Consider the following 14758-nt stretch of genomic DNA (forward strand, 5'->3'; position numbering starts at 1 on the left):
TAATTTTCAATTATGATATTGTTTGTGTGCGGTATCATTTGACTGCTTTTGTTCAGATTAATAACAGAACAAAGTTTAAGAAGCTATATATCAGTCATGGAGTTGAACAAGTACTTCATGCACACTCTTCCCCTACACATGACATCACTGTATCAATCGCATTTAAAACAAATACAAAACAAAAAAGGGGGTGATATAATCCAGAATTGGCATACACTTTTTTTTCTTTTTTTATTGTAACTACTAGAGTTTTGGACATGGTTAAATTGTTGCGTTAACAAAATGTAGGTTATTTGTTCTTTTTTGTGAATAGTGTGTGTTGCACCATTGTTGTATTGAATATTGAAAATATGATTATTGCCATGATTTTCAAACTTTCCATGAGCTCAAAAACATCATATCTAAGAGATTTTTTCAAAACTAGAAATATGGGATTGCAGAAGATTAAGATTACCAGAGTAATAATAATATGATAACCAATCAGAGTGCAGTGTCCTGACAGGAACATTTGGTGGTACCTTTGTAAGGACAGCCAGAGATGGAGTGTGTGGCTCTCTCCTGCAGGGTCATCCCATGAGAATCACTCAGAACATATTGAATATTAAAACTGATACCTTTACACAAAATGCGGCACTTAAGATTGTTCCATGCCAAAAAAAAAAGTTATTGATGGGTGACTCAACCTTAATTCAAAACTGTGATGGAGACCTGTGTTAGGTGTCGCTATTGGAAATTGCTTCAGGGTTCCAAAATTTGTAAAATGTAAAAGTTACCCCTTTAAAAAGTTTTTGCCCTTTTAAAACCCCAAAAATGAAAATCTGAAACAGATAAATGGACATGTTAATGCTGCTCACCTTAAAAGTTACAGGAATGGCATAATCTTTGTTTACTCCTTAAGTTTACATGTTTCCGTTATCTAGAAAACCACTCTCCATTTGTGACAGAACTTGCTACTAACATTTATTTGGCATACAAACGGAGAGTATTAGATTTTGGGAATATAGTGTATGCAGCAGTCAATGTAAGCTGCGTACCTTCTGTTTTTACACATTAAAAATCCAAAATACGTGCTAATTTTTATTTAATGCATAAAAATACACAAAGCAATTTTGCTGCACAGCTTGTCTGCCTCCCCTGAAACTTCCATTAACAACTACGTCTCCCAGTATACAATGTCTTCAGTTACTAGGAAACTAGTAGAAAAACCCACCCAACAAACATTATCCAATCACTGGCTAGCCCTGTTGTCTTTGCAGCCAATCACAATAAGAATAAGAAAAATTCGAAGCTACACAGGTTGAAGCGTAAACACTCCAGTCCAACTACAAATCCAATTGGAACCATCGTCAGAGGCAACCACAAAAAAAGATGCCTATAATATTAAATAAACTGTTTTATAACCTATTAATGCATTTCTTTGTTTTATTTATCTGTATGTTAGCCTACGTTGCAATGCAGGCGGGTGTGCTCCAAACTGTAACACACGTAACAAGGAATGGGCTAAATGCTGAATTTGCCTAAACGCTTTTGTACTTATATTCCACAGCTCTCAGAAAATGTTATCAATCGTATGAGGGAGCCTGCTCCAAGTCTAACCAGACCACCTCCACTAACTCCGGAATCTTCAGTTTCTCTTGCAGGTAAAACAAGCAGCTGTCAATTCTTTCGAGCAGTATAAATCCAAGAATCATTTTTCCAATTTAAAGCTTTGATTGAAGTTTCCAGCATGCTGTAGCAGCTGTTACATTTGATTCTCTCAACCTTACACAAGCTTGAAAATACTTTGCCAATCACATTGCCTGCCACTTCCCTATACCAGCTCATATATTCTACCTTTTTGCAGCACATTGTACACTTGTATCCAAATATGGCGCACCATTTTTTTGTTTTACATATTACTCGTGTCAAATTAATGTGAAAAGTAATAAAGGTCAGATTTCAAACCATTACAGAAGATGGTTGGCAGTTAATTTTATTGGATGTAGCAAACTTACTGTCTGTTTTGTAGCACCTATAGGTATGCTTGACTTGTCCTACATTAGAAATGTCATGATCTATGTTTTCTTGGAAACCATCTTCAAAACAACAAGGACAGTGTGGCTTCAAAATTATACTAACATTGCCAGGATCAGTGGATCAGAAACAGTTATAGTCCGTTGTAAGAATTGGCTTGTCCTGGTCATGTAATAAAGTACTGTATAAGCTACAGTACTGTGCAAAAGTTTTAGGCAGGTGAGAAAAAAATGCTGTAAAGTAAGAATGCTTTCAAAAATAGACATGTTAATAGATTATATTTATCAATTAACTAAATGCAAAGTGAGTGAACAGAAGAAAAATCTAAATCAAATCCATATTTGGTGTAACCACCCATTGCCTTCAAAACAGCATCAATTCTTCTAGGTACACTTGCACAAAGTCAGAGATTTTGTAGGCATATAGTCAGGTGTATGATTAAACAATTATACCAAAAAGGTGCTAATGATCATCAATTCAATATGTAGGTTGAAACACAATCATTAACTGAAACAGAAACAGCTGTGTAGGAGGAATAAAACTGGGTGAGGAACAGCCAAACTCAGCTAAAAAGATGAGGTTGCTGAAGACAGTTTACTGTCAAAAGTCATACACCATGGCAAGACTGAGCACAGCAACAAGACACAAGGTAATTATACTGCATCAGCAAGGTCTCTCCCAGGCAGAAATTTCAAGGCAGACAGGGGTCTCCAGATGTGCTGTCCAAGCTCTTTTGAAGAAGCACAAAGAAACGGGCAGCGTTGAGGACCGTAGACGCAGTGGTCGGCCAAGGAAACTTACTGCAGCAGATGAAAGACACATCATGCTTACTTCCCTTCACAATCGGAAGATGTCCAGCAGTGCCATCAGCTCAGAATTGGCAGAATTCAGTGGGACCCTAGTACACCCATCTACTGTCCGGAGAAGTCTGGTCAGAAGTGGCCTTCATGGAAGACTTGCTGCCAAAAAGCCATACCTCCAACGTGGAAACAAGGCCAAGCGACTCAACTATGCACGAAAACACAGGAACTGGGGTGCAGAAAAATGGCAGCAGGTGCTCTGGACTGATGAGTCAAAATTTGAAATATTTGGCTGTAGCAAAAGGCAGTTTGTTCGCCGAAGGGCTGGAGAGCGGTACACGAATGAGTGTCTGCAGGCAACAGTGAAGCATGGTGGAGGTTCCTTGCAAGTTTGGGGCTGCATTTCTGCAAATGGAGTTGGGGATTTGGTCAGAATTAATGGTCTCCTCAATGCTGAGAAGTACAGGCAGATACTTATCCATCATGCAATACCATCAGGGAGGCATCTGATTGGCCCCAAATTTATTCTGCAGCATGACAACGACCCCAAACATACAGCGAAAGTCATTAAGAACTATCTTTAGCGTAAAGAAGAACAAGGAGTCCTGGAAGTGATGGTATGGCCCCCACAGAGCCCTGATCTCAACATCATTGAGTCTGTCTGGGATTACATGAATAGAGAGAAGCAACTGAGGCTGCCTAAATCCACAGAAGAACTGTGGTTAGTTCTCCAAGATGTTTGGGCCAACCTACCTGCCGAGTTCCTTCAAAAACTGTGTGCAAGTGTACCTAGAAGAATTGATGCTGTTTTGAAGGCAAAGGGTGGTCACACCAAATATTGATTTGATGTAGATTTTTCTTCTGTTCACTCACTTTGCATTTTGTTAATTAATAAATATAAACTATTAACATGTCTATTTTTGAAAGCATTCTTACTTTACAGCATTTTTTCACACCTGCCTAAAACTTTTGCACAGTACTGTATTTCTCCACTGACTTGCTCTGCAGTGGATTACATAGGTAGGATCGGGGAAATGATAGGAAGAGCAGGCCTTTGCTATACAGCACATTGTGTTACTCAGGATATTGCAAATCAGAAAAGAACTGAAAAAAAACATTGCTTGAGGACCTGTTTATGCTTCCATTTCCTATAGATCTCATATTGGTCATTCTGTGATACATAAGTATACCTTATGGTCATTTAAAGTAGGATTTAAATTGTCCTGAATGCGTTGGAGGTTTGCTACTCTTGGTTTTTATGATGTCTGAGAACACAAATTAATTTAAAATTGTTTAGAATCAGTATTACCAGATCTGTCTATTTCAAACAGAAAATAATAATTGCTCCAACAGATATAAGTGGGAGGATGGACACAGGTTTTGCTTAGACATAAGTAACTAGGAGAAATTGCATAGGGAATATAGTTATGCACATTTAAGCAAAGTACTTAGTAGTACTTTACAATAAAGACGATTTATCAATTGTTTGGAAAGCTATTTGCAAGTGTATTCTGAAGTACTGTACAGTAGCTGTAACCACTTGAATTCACAAGCCCATGATGCAGTTTATCAAACATTTTTAGTAATAGTTTTAAACAGAAACTTGGTAAATACAATCTGTGTGATACTTTACAAACACATTTAGATCCGTGTATGATTAGCATTATGCAAAGTTCTAGGGAAGATGGAGAAAAAGTGGGGTTATCGCAACATCAATCTGATAAAGGAAATACTGTAAACAAAACATTAATTTCCCTGCTGCCATCTTTGGACCATGGTAACTTACCTATTCCCATGTGACTTTTATAGCAGCTTTAGGAAAGGATTTGAACGAGCTAATTAACATTTTCAAACTCGTATTTACACACGCAAGTGGGCGTTGATTTCACAAGTTTTTCCTGGAATCTCAGAAGAAATTGAGATTTTCACGGTAAAATATTGAGAGTTTTTTGGGACACTTTCATGAGCTTTCCCTGCCAAGTTTCACGTGTATTGTCGATTTCACATGAAATAATCACACATGTAAACTGGCCTGGTAGTGATATTTTACCTTCTAGCTCAGATCATCTCTGACCGCTACCATGCATGCACCCATGCAGTTTACATGGATATTAATCTAAGTGGTACTACAGGTTGTGTAGTGTTTTCAGTCTAATGAGGAGTGAGGTTGCTCTTAATTTATTGTAGCTTTGCTAGAAACATCCTGGTATACAACATTTCTTCTTGGTCAAAATTCATTTCTGTAATGGTTTCACCCAAATATTTTCCCTTTGTGCTTACTTACTGATGTTTTAGTTCATTGAAAAACAATATATCGGCAAAATACTGTATATTCGTCATGTTCACAAAGCAAGTACTACTGTAAGTGTGCACCGTTTCTTTGGAAATGGAAAAACTAATTGCTAATGTTACGAACAACCACATTTGGAAAGGATCATATCAGCAACAACTAAGTGCATTTACTTTTTCCTTTCAGCTTTTTGTGTTTGTAAGCTAATTCTGGAGAAAAAAAATCTCTTTGGAGAATATTTGTGTTACTCTGTTGAAAAGGTGGATTCACAGAATTTCTGGATTACAAGAGCTTTAATGGCTTGCATTAATAAATCAATGGATAGAACTCCTTCTACAACAAACTATTGAAAATAAAGCTACTTCAAGCATTTTATTGACTAAAGGCAAAGCTGTTTGTATTTAATGAAAAGCTTAGCTCATCTCTAGCCAGGGTTAAGAGCTTTTTCTTTTTTCTTTTACACCAGTGTGACTTCAATTGTGGTATTAGTTTTGTTTATATTAAGATTTTTATGGTCATAAATACAAAAAATGTTATTGTAAAAGGGTTCTAGCTAATTCAGTAATTCCATAAATATTTCCAGTCTTACTTCCATTCACTGAATATAGTAGATTTCAGTTGGGTCATTATGTGACAAATCAGGACACCGTGGGTCATTTTAATACTGCACAGCTCAAATTACTATGTCTTGAATCCATTTGCTGCAGTATATGTGCATGCTACCAGCTGCAAAGCATGCGAGTCATTGGGGAAAGCAGCTTGTTCATTAATGACAGGAAAGAGGTTGGGGACAATTTCACGCTCTAGGAAGTGCAAGACCACCTGAAAGTAAGGCATGAATACGGTGAACAATTTTGGTATAATAACATGGGCAATACACTGTGTAGGATTTATGGAATTACTGCATTTTTAGACAGTCTTCTGTTTTAATTTCTTTCAAAACTCTAACATTAAATTCACATAGTTTGATGTATAAGGCAAATGGTACATGCTGGCATCCTTACAAGATGCAGGCTATTTTTAATTTAATAAATTGGTCTTACTTGTGGTTTATTTGTGGTACGCATAACTATTTGGAATGATGTACAGTACCATAATTATATTGGAGAAATGTATATTATTTTAAATATTTAATTTAAAATTACAAATCCTTTCAACAGGGTGCTGCTAATCACCCAGAGTGCTGTGACTTAATACAGAGACCACTTTTCTTTAAACATCAAAAGATGACATTGTACTTCAAGGGTTCTTAGTATTTTCCCTCTTTCATCCCCCCTTAGTAACAAGACAGTACTGCATTAATAAGAAATACTTATTGCTAATGAGGTTCGCATTAGAGGTGATTGTTATTCAACGACAACCCTCCTTTTTGCAGTATAATTTAATGTACTAAAGAAGATTTCGTGGTCCAAATCTGCTTTCCATCACATCAGCACAAAAGGAAGAGACAAGGTTTATTATCTCACACCTGCAGCTGCTGCCTTAAGCAGGTGTCACTGAAGCACTCCGTCAGCTGTCAATCCAGACACGCTGAGTGTCTTATAGTGCTTTTTCAAACCTTCCACTGTGCTTTCTAGTTTCATTATCTGAAAAGTAAGAAAGGCATAACAGTGGAACCCACCTAAATGGCAAACTGTGAAATTAAAATTTCTTGACATGTAGTTTTCTTGAGGCTAAATCACAGAAGATGACTGTTTACTTAACAAAAGGTTTGAGTACTTTTACATTTCCATCTCTAGTAACTAAGGTTTTGGATGTAATCCATTGCAAATCACTGTAGCCCTCGGTAAGCTTCACCTTCAACTTTTAACAGTTCCTGTTGGTCTGGTTTTTTAACATATATATGTGGTATGTGTGTATATATATATATATATATATATAGTGTGTGTATTAGTGCTCGGACAAACATGGAATTTACATGTTCAGATATCTGTTTTGGATATTTGTTTTCAAAACATTATCAAAGCTATTATAAGTAACACTAAGAAAGGGCTTGCTTTACACTAGTGAATTAAATGCAAAACAAATAAAAGCAATACAGTAGTTCAATCTTGTGTGCATTTCAAGTGAAAACAAAGTAGACCATGCATTTAAAAAAAAAAAAAAAAAATCCCTGCCATTGTAGTGTCTTCACAATAAACAATGTGGCCATAGACACGTTTTCATAAAGTAATAGCATTGGTTTTTAACTTTGATGTGAATAAGATGGCTTGTGGGTGTCGTCAGACCAAGAAGGAGACACACAGCACTGGGGTATGAAAGCACTGATGCACACGTTTTAATAATAAATAAAAAAATTAAACAAAACACGATGGCCAAAACCGACAGACAATAAACAAAAGGTTAATAAACACAAAACAAGTAACGTGCTGGTTTAAATCCAGCACCAGTAACAATTGTTTTCTATAGTATTTAATTTCACTTATGATTCACGTCTCCTGTTTCGGCTCTGAACCAAACCAACCTCGTTCAGCCAAAGCTGATGGTTTTTATACATGTGACCATCTCCAGATTAGTAAGAAATTAATCAATCTGGAGACCGTCACATTCTGCATGAGTTTAGCATGGATGGGGAATTTTAACCCCATCCGTGCTGTAAAATAATTAGCAATAAAACAGCGTTCAAACACCAGACAGTACCTTTTTAAATAATAATACAACAAATACAAATACAAAACAACACAAAACATAAAGGTGCCGGCCTGTTTGTGAGAGAAGTTGCCCAGAGAATGAGATGTTCTGCTTCAACAATCAGTCCAGAGAAACCAGGAAACCGGCTCTGTGAGGGACAGGCCACGTCCTGGAAGGCAGAAGGGCACCACATCGGCCCAGGACTGTCGCATCCGACTGATCCATCTGCGTAATCGTTTTCAAAGTGCAGTGGCTACAGCACGAGAAATTCCAGGAAGAAATAAGCCAGAGAGAGAGTGGTAGAGTGTTTTATTCACTGATGAATATCTTTTTGCCCTTGACAGACATGACGGAAGTCAACATGTGTGGAGACGTTGTGGTGAGCGTTATGCTAATTGTTGCTTTGTTCAAGCCAACCAGTGGGGCAGTGGAAGTGTGATGGTGTGGGGAGGAATCTCCTTTAAGACAAGAAGGTCTTAGGTGCAGATTGAGGGAAACCTTACTGCTCAGCAAAACATTGACGACAGTTATTCCGTTCCTGCATGCCAATCCAAAAGTGTCGATTTTCCAGCAGGACAATACAAGACTACAGTGTGCTAGGATTACAATTGCACGACTTAAAGAAAACAATGTCGAGGTCTTGCCATGGCCAGCTTTTTCTCCTGACCTGAGTGCAACAGAACATCTGTGGGACCAAATTGCCAGTGCTATCCACAGGAGACAATCGTGACTAGCCAACCTTCGCCTGCTGGTTGCAGTTGCACAGGAAGAGTGGTGGAACATCCCACAGCAGTATATCCAGAGGCTGATCAGGTCTATGCGTCAACGCTGCCAGGATTGTGTTAATGCTCAGGGAGGTCATACCCGATACTAACATTGTAATGTTTTCATTTTGACAGTGTGTCACGTTTCATACTGAAAACATATGATGCTTTGATCTGTATTTTTGTTCACATTTTCTGTGATTTTTGTTTGATATCTTCTTAAATCCATTAGACCCAAGTGTTGTTTCTTTTGTGCACCAGTGTGTGGGTAATATATATTCAGACCCCTGACCAATTCTCTCATATTACTGAATTACAAATGATACATTGAAATTTCGTTCCGTTTGATATTTTATTTTAAAACACTGAAAATCAATTTTTGTAAGGTGACATTAGTTTTATGTTGGGAAATATTTCTAAGAAAAATAAAAAACTGAAATATCTTGCTTGCATAAGTATTCAACCCTTGTGCTGTGGAAGCTCCCAGTTTACACCGATGAAAGGAATTGCCCTAACGAGGACACAATTACCTTACCATTGGCCTCCACCTGTGAACCATTAAAGTTGCTGTCACATTTTCTGGATAAAAAACCCACTGTTGAAGGATCATTGGTCAGGCTGTGAATCTGAAGGAAAATGAAGACCAACAATGTGCATTTTCAAACCTGTTCTGTAACATTTTTGTTTTTTATCTGACTGTCCTACTTTATCCAGTCTCAAAAAGCATTGCAGTTGAAACAAACTCAAACTTGATAAATGTATTTTGCTTTCTAACCAATAGCTGTTTGCTACGGATCCCAGGAGCGGGTTTAGTCTGGATGTAGATAAATCAATGGCTCGGGAGGGTGGGAATAAGGAAATTCATAGAGATTGACAGCTAGTGTTAACAGAGAAACTCTGTAGCTCTGACTTTTTCAGTTTGAAAGAGTCTGGAGGCTTACGTTTAACATTCAAAGTGACTTAGGGTATTGAGAGTTACAAATGAAAACTTTTAATTAGAACAATGGTTTTGTGAAAAAATAATCAGGATGTTGACAGTTAAGTTTGTGTGAACCATTAATCCCATTTTGGCACTGGTACAGTAGTTTAATATTAGACACACCGGCATATACGTCGCTCCCCCCTTTTCAATGGCCCATCAAAAATGCCTTGAAAATTGACCTATACAATGTTTTTTACGGTAGCATTTTTGGAGTTTTGAAAACAAATTGCTGAAATAATTGTAGACATCTATTTCTTTGTAACTTTTTTCCTCATCCAGAAAAGCAAAATTTGCTATACAAGATTTTTCCTATAATTCTTTGTTTTCGAGAAATTATAAATTTGACTACTACTGTATATATAATGTGTGTCTGTACAGTATCTGCATTGTTTCTGGATGTATAGTAATTTTAAATTATGGTATTGTTATTTTGTTATTGAGTGGTTTACTTTTATATTGGTGCTTGCACTTTTTTTTTTTTTAGCTCATTGGGCAAGATTCTCCAAGCTATATAATACAAATTGAATTGGAACTATTTTTTTGCTTTTAAATTTATTGTGAAAAGAAATGCATGGGGTACTCTAATGGGACAGAGTTGTGTTTTTAATGGAGTAGAATTGGATATTGACTAGAAATAGTTTTGAAAATGATCATGAGCAACTGTATTGTGTTAATTCTGTTGCTACTTTTTCTTTTACATATACAAATTGGATTACTGAAGGATTTTCTAGGGCATGCCTTAAAATCTGATTTTCTGCACTCTGGATCCCAAGGTTAATGTAAGTTCTGATTAGGCATGTAATTATAGTGTTGCTTGGGCCCATTATCTCTCCATCTAGTTTTCATTAGGTTTTAAGAGGGGAGGAAAGTAATTCAGAGATTGTAGTCACATTTATTTATTTATTTATTTTGTTAGTTTTTTCTGCCTGAATTTGCTGAATATATGTCTATACTGTCAACTAATTATGATAGGATTCTTTTACTTGGAAATTTTAACCTTCACATTGATAACAAAGCTGACTCAAAGGCTATTGACTTTTTAAGGCTCCTGAACTCTCTTGATTTTATTCAGCATGTTTCAGGGCCCACCCATAATCATGGCCATACCTTAGATCTTGTCATCTCTCGGGGTCTAGTTGTTAATATCTCATCCATAATTGATCCTAATATCTCTGATCACTCTTGTATTTTATTTGAAGCCATTGTATCAGTACCCAGAAAGAGTGGGGCCCACACTATTAAAAGCTGTGTCATTAATTCTTCAACTGTACAAAAGTTTTCTGAAATAATAAGTTCAGCTCCATCACTTCCTTTGCAGTCTCTGTCTACTGAATTACTAGTTGACAGATTTAACCACCTTTGCACTACTACTCTTCATACAGTTGCTCCAGTCAAGACTAGATTAGTTCCACTTAAACATAATGTTCCCTGGATTAACAATACTATCTGTCAAATAAAAAGAGACTGTCGTAAGATGGAACGAAAATGGAGGGCTACAAAACTACATATCTATCTATTTTGATATTATGAAAGATTATTTATCGAGGTACAATGAAGCTATAAGATCTGCAAGATTTGCATATTTCTCCAAATTGATTGAGGAAAATAAAAATAACTCCAGGGTGCTTTTCTCAACAATAGATAAATTGATAAATCCTTCATTCTCACCCATCTGCAACACAGAAGTGTCTTCGTCCAAGTGTGAAGAATTTCTCAACTACTTTGAAAATAAAATAAAGACTATTGGGGAACAAATTCCATCTTATGGTTCTAATTTAATTATTTCAGATAGACTGGGGAAAACAGTGATGGAATCATTTTCTTGTATTACTGCACAGGAACTAAACATGATTGTCATGCACATGAAATCCACAACTTGTATGTTAGATCCCATTCCAACAAGGTTTCTGAAGGATGTCCTTAGTTACTTGTGTAATGATATTCTTGCCATTATGAATAGTTCGCTGGAAAATTGAATAGTTCTGGCTTCTTTCAAAATTGCCCTGGTTAAGCCCCTACTTAAAAAAAAAAAAAAAAACTTAGACAGTTCACTTCTGAGTAACTTCAGACCCATTTCAAATCTCCCTTTTCTAGCAAAAGTTCTTGAAAAGGTAGTGCTTAAACAACTTAATGGCTTCCTGATTACTAATAATATGTTTGAAAAGTTTCAGTTTGGGTTTTGTTCAAATCACAGTACAGAAACTGCCCTGGTAAGAGTAACAAATGACTTATTAATGAGTGCAGATTCAAATGCTATATCCATTCTTGTTCTTTTGGACCTTAGTGCTGCGTTTGATACGGTGGATCATTCCATCTTAATTGATCGTCTTAAGGGATGGGTGGGCCTAGATGGTAAAGTACTAAACTGGTTTAGATTACAAACAGACAGTTCTTTGTTTCACTGGGGGAGTCTGTCGGGTTTAGCAAATATTACCTGTGGTGTCCCTCAGGGTTCGATTCTTGGTCCGATATTATTCTCTTTATACATGTTACCTCTAGGCCAGATTATTCATAAACATGCTGTAAATTTCCACTGCTATGCTGATGATACACAGTTATACATCTCTGTGAAACCTGGTGACATTAGCACAACATCAGCCTTATTTGAGTGTATCACTCACATCAAAACTTGGATGTCCTTAAATTTTCTGCAATTAAACTCTGATAAGACAGAAGTGTTGATAGTAGGCTCTCAGCAACAAATTGATTTAATTGATTTATGGATAAAGGAGTGTATAGTTTTGAATTCTGTGCCTCCTGTAGAGCTATTGGTGGATAAAACAAGTTTCTTCAGCACCTACTTCTCATGAGAAGGGCAATTTGTTGGAACCTGTCTGCCTTCGCAAAAAAGATTTTGCAGTATTGTGAGCTGCTAATGAGTTGGCTCAAGAAGTGTCTTGGTGCACAAAAGAAAGAAATTGGATTGACCTATATTACAATGAGAAATCAAATGTGCCACCTGTTGTATTCTGTTTTGTTATCAACAGTTATCTTTAATTCATTTTATCAAATTTCATTGTGCCTTAAAAGATTCATGGAGCCACTACCTGGAATCCATTTCATTGCCCGTATTGCCTACTGTTTGATTTATGTGACATCAGCTCCCAGTGAAATATTGTTATCTACTGCAGCATCTTAACATCAAAGGAGAAAGTGATGTGGAAACTGCAGCTTTACTTTAACTAAATTGCCAACCAGTATTAACCTTTTCCTTTTAATAGAATTCTCAACTTCTCTTGCTGCACAGGTGTAGAGGTAAGGACATAAGAAAGTTTACAAACGAGAGGAGGCCATTCAGCCCATCTTGCTCGTTTGGTTGTTAGTAGCTTATTGATCCCAGAATCTCATCAAGCAGCTTCTTGAAGGATCCCAGAGTGTCAGCTTCAACAACATTACTGGGGAGTTGGTTCCAGACCCTCACAATTCTCTGTGTAAAAAAGTGCCTCCTATTTTCTGTTCTGAATGCCCCTATCTAATCTCCATGTGTAACCCCTGGTCCTTGTTTCTTTTTTCAGGTCAAAAAAGTCCCCTGGGTTGACATTGTCTATACCTTTTAGGATTTTGAATGTTTGAATCAGATCGCCGCATAGTCTTCTTTGTTCAAGACAGAATAGATTCAATTCTTTTGGCCTGTCTGCATATGACAGACATGCCTTTTAAACCCAGGATAATTCTGGTTGCTCTTCTTTGCACTCTTTCTAGAGCAGCAATATCCTTTTTGTAACAAGGTGACCAGAACTGAACACAATATTCTAGTTGAGGTCTTACTAAAGCATTGTAAAGTTTTAACATTACTTCCCTTGATTTAAATTCAACACTCACAATATATCCGAGCATCTTGTTGGCCTTTTTTTATAGTTTCCCCACATTGTCTAGATGAAGACATTTCTGAGTCAACATAAACTCCTAGGTCTTTTTAATAGTTCCCTTCTTCAATTTCAATATCTCCCATATGATATTTATAATGCACATGTTTATTGCCTGCATGCAATACTTTACACTTTTCTCTATTAAATGTGATTTGCCACATGTCTGTCCAGTTCTGAATGCTGTCTAGATCATTTTGAATGACCTTTGCTGCTGCAACAGTGTTTGCCACTCCTCCTATTTTTGTGTCGTCTGCAAATTTAACAAGTTTGCGTACTATACCAGAATCTAAATCATTAATGTAGATTAGGAATAGCAGAGGACCTAATACTGATCCCTGTGGTACACCACTGGTTACCTCGCTCCATTTTGAGGTTTCTCCTCTAATCTGTACTTTCTGTTTTCTACATGTTAACCACTCCCTAATCCATGTGCATGCATTTCCTTGAATCCCTACTGCATTCAGTTTGAGAATGAATCTTTTATGCAGGACTTTGTCAAAAGCTTTCTGGAAATCTAAATAAACCATGTCGTATGCTTTGCAATTATCCATTGTCAATGTTGCATCCTCAAAAAAGTCAAGCAGATTAGTTAGACACGATCTCCCTTTCCTAAAACCATGCTGACTGTCTCCCAGGATATTATTACCATATAGGTAATTTTCCATTTTAGATCTTATAGTTTCCATAAGTTTACAGATAATAGAAGTCAGGCTTATTGGTCTGTAGTTACCTGGTTCGGTTTTGTCTCCCTTTTTGTGGATCGGTATTATGTTTGCAATTTTCCAGTCTGTCGGTACAACCCCTGTGTCAAGAGACTGTTGCTTGATCTTGGTTAGCGGTTTGTATATAACTTCTTTCATTTCTTTGAGTACTATTGGGAGGATCTCATCCGGCCCAGGGGATTTGTTTATTTCAAGAGCTCCTAGTCCCTTTAACACTTCTGCCTCTTATGCTAAAGTTATTTAAAATAGGATAGGAACAGGTCAACATGTGGGGCATGTTGTTCGTGCCCTCCTTTGTAAAAACCTGTGAAAAGTAATCATTTAATATATTTGCTATTTTTTTTTCTTCATCTATGATTTTGCCATTTCTGTCTCTTAGACATTTAACCTCCTCTTTTGAATGTTCTCTTGCTGTTATAATATTGGAAAAACATTTTAGAATTGGTTTTAGCCCCCTTAGTAATATTGATTTCTATCTCTTTCTTGGCCTTTAACTTCCTTTTTGATTTGCGTTTGCAGTTCCAAGTACTCTTTCTGGGTACTTTGTTTTTGGTCCCTTTTTAAACGCTCTGTAAAGTGCCTTTTTTCGCTGAATTTTTTTTTTTAATTGATCTATTAAACCATTTTGGCCATTTTGTTTTAGATTTAGATTTAGATTTGTCTACTTTTGGGATATAATTGTTTTGC

At 36.7% G+C, this 14758-nt stretch overlaps 1 protein-coding gene across 3 annotated transcripts in view; it reads left to right on the forward strand.

Moving 5' to 3' along the window:
• The window catches only part of LOC117419990 (MICOS complex subunit Mic19), an 84723-nt gene that overhangs the window by 404 nt on the left and 69561 nt on the right, over positions 1-14758 (forward strand). For all 3 annotated transcript variants that reach the window (XM_034033458.3, XM_034033459.3, XM_058985936.1), the window contains exon 2: positions 1547-1640. In XM_034033458.3, coding sequence (XP_033889349.1) covers positions 1547-1640 — 94 coding nt within the window. The remainder of the gene's footprint in view (positions 1-1546; positions 1641-14758) is intronic.

Source organism: Acipenser ruthenus, chromosome 14 (assembly GCF_902713425.1).
Source record: "Acipenser ruthenus chromosome 14, fAciRut3.2 maternal haplotype, whole genome shotgun sequence".
Lineage (NCBI taxonomy): Eukaryota > Metazoa > Chordata > Actinopteri > Acipenseriformes > Acipenseridae > Acipenser > Acipenser ruthenus.